Genomic DNA, 814 nt, shown 5'->3' with positions numbered 1-814 from the left:
ATATTATAAAAAGATTTTATAATATAATGATATATCTATGTACTTTTATTATATATCGTGCAAAAGGTTTTTTTATAAAAGATCTCTTATAAAAATAGGTTTATTACATGTTTAGTTGTTTATATGAAAAAAGTAACAAAAAAAAAAAAAAAAGAAAAAAAAAGTAAATATTATTTCTTTTTATATATAAAATAAATTCATAAATTTTACATAATGATAACATGAAACATGTTAAAGAAAAAATCATTTGAAAGAATAATAATAGATAAGGAAAAATATTGGCGTAAAATATGGATTTTAATATACACTATAATAAATTTGATATTAATTAATTGTAATCTGGTAAGTTGAAGGAAAAAAATAATAATAAAATAAAAAAAGAAAATTGTAATAAATTAATAAAATTTTATTTTTAATAAATTATTATATATATTTTTTAAAACTAAAACATATAAATACATAAATTCAAACAAACACACATATATGTATATATAATTTTTTTTTTTTTTTTTTTACATAGTATGGAATAAAATATAATAAGCGAGATGTATGGAATCCTACCCTTATAACAAGTAGACATCAGAGAATTTTAATACAAACAGGAGAATTATCACCAACACAAGTGGACGTACTAAGGAAAACATTAATAACAGATTTATCAGGTAGGAGTTCTATAGGAAGACAACAAAATTTGTTACGTAATAAACTAGATAATGATCCTATAACAAAAAAATTGATGGAAAGAGGAATTTTAAAAACAAACATAACAGAAAAGAAGGAAATAAAAATTCAAGAAAAACAAAAGGAAGAACAA

General features: G+C 18.8%; 1 protein-coding gene across 1 annotated transcript; it reads left to right on the top strand.

The window, feature by feature from the left end:
* Window positions 1–228: 228 nt before the first annotated feature.
* On the top strand, window positions 229–814 carry PGSY75_0035200 (putative exported protein; the record flags this gene model as incomplete). Its single annotated transcript, XM_018783479.1, has 2 exons — window positions 229–342; window positions 521–814. Coding segments are annotated over 2 exons (408 nt in total), but the record flags the coding sequence as incomplete, so codon positions are not given.

The sequence above is a fragment of the Plasmodium gaboni genome (genome assembly GCF_001602025.1).
Source record: "Plasmodium gaboni strain SY75 chromosome Unknown, whole genome shotgun sequence".
NCBI classification, from domain to species: Eukaryota; Apicomplexa; class Aconoidasida; order Haemosporida; family Plasmodiidae; genus Plasmodium; species Plasmodium gaboni.
This window is presented reverse-complemented; position numbering and strand designations above follow the sequence as displayed.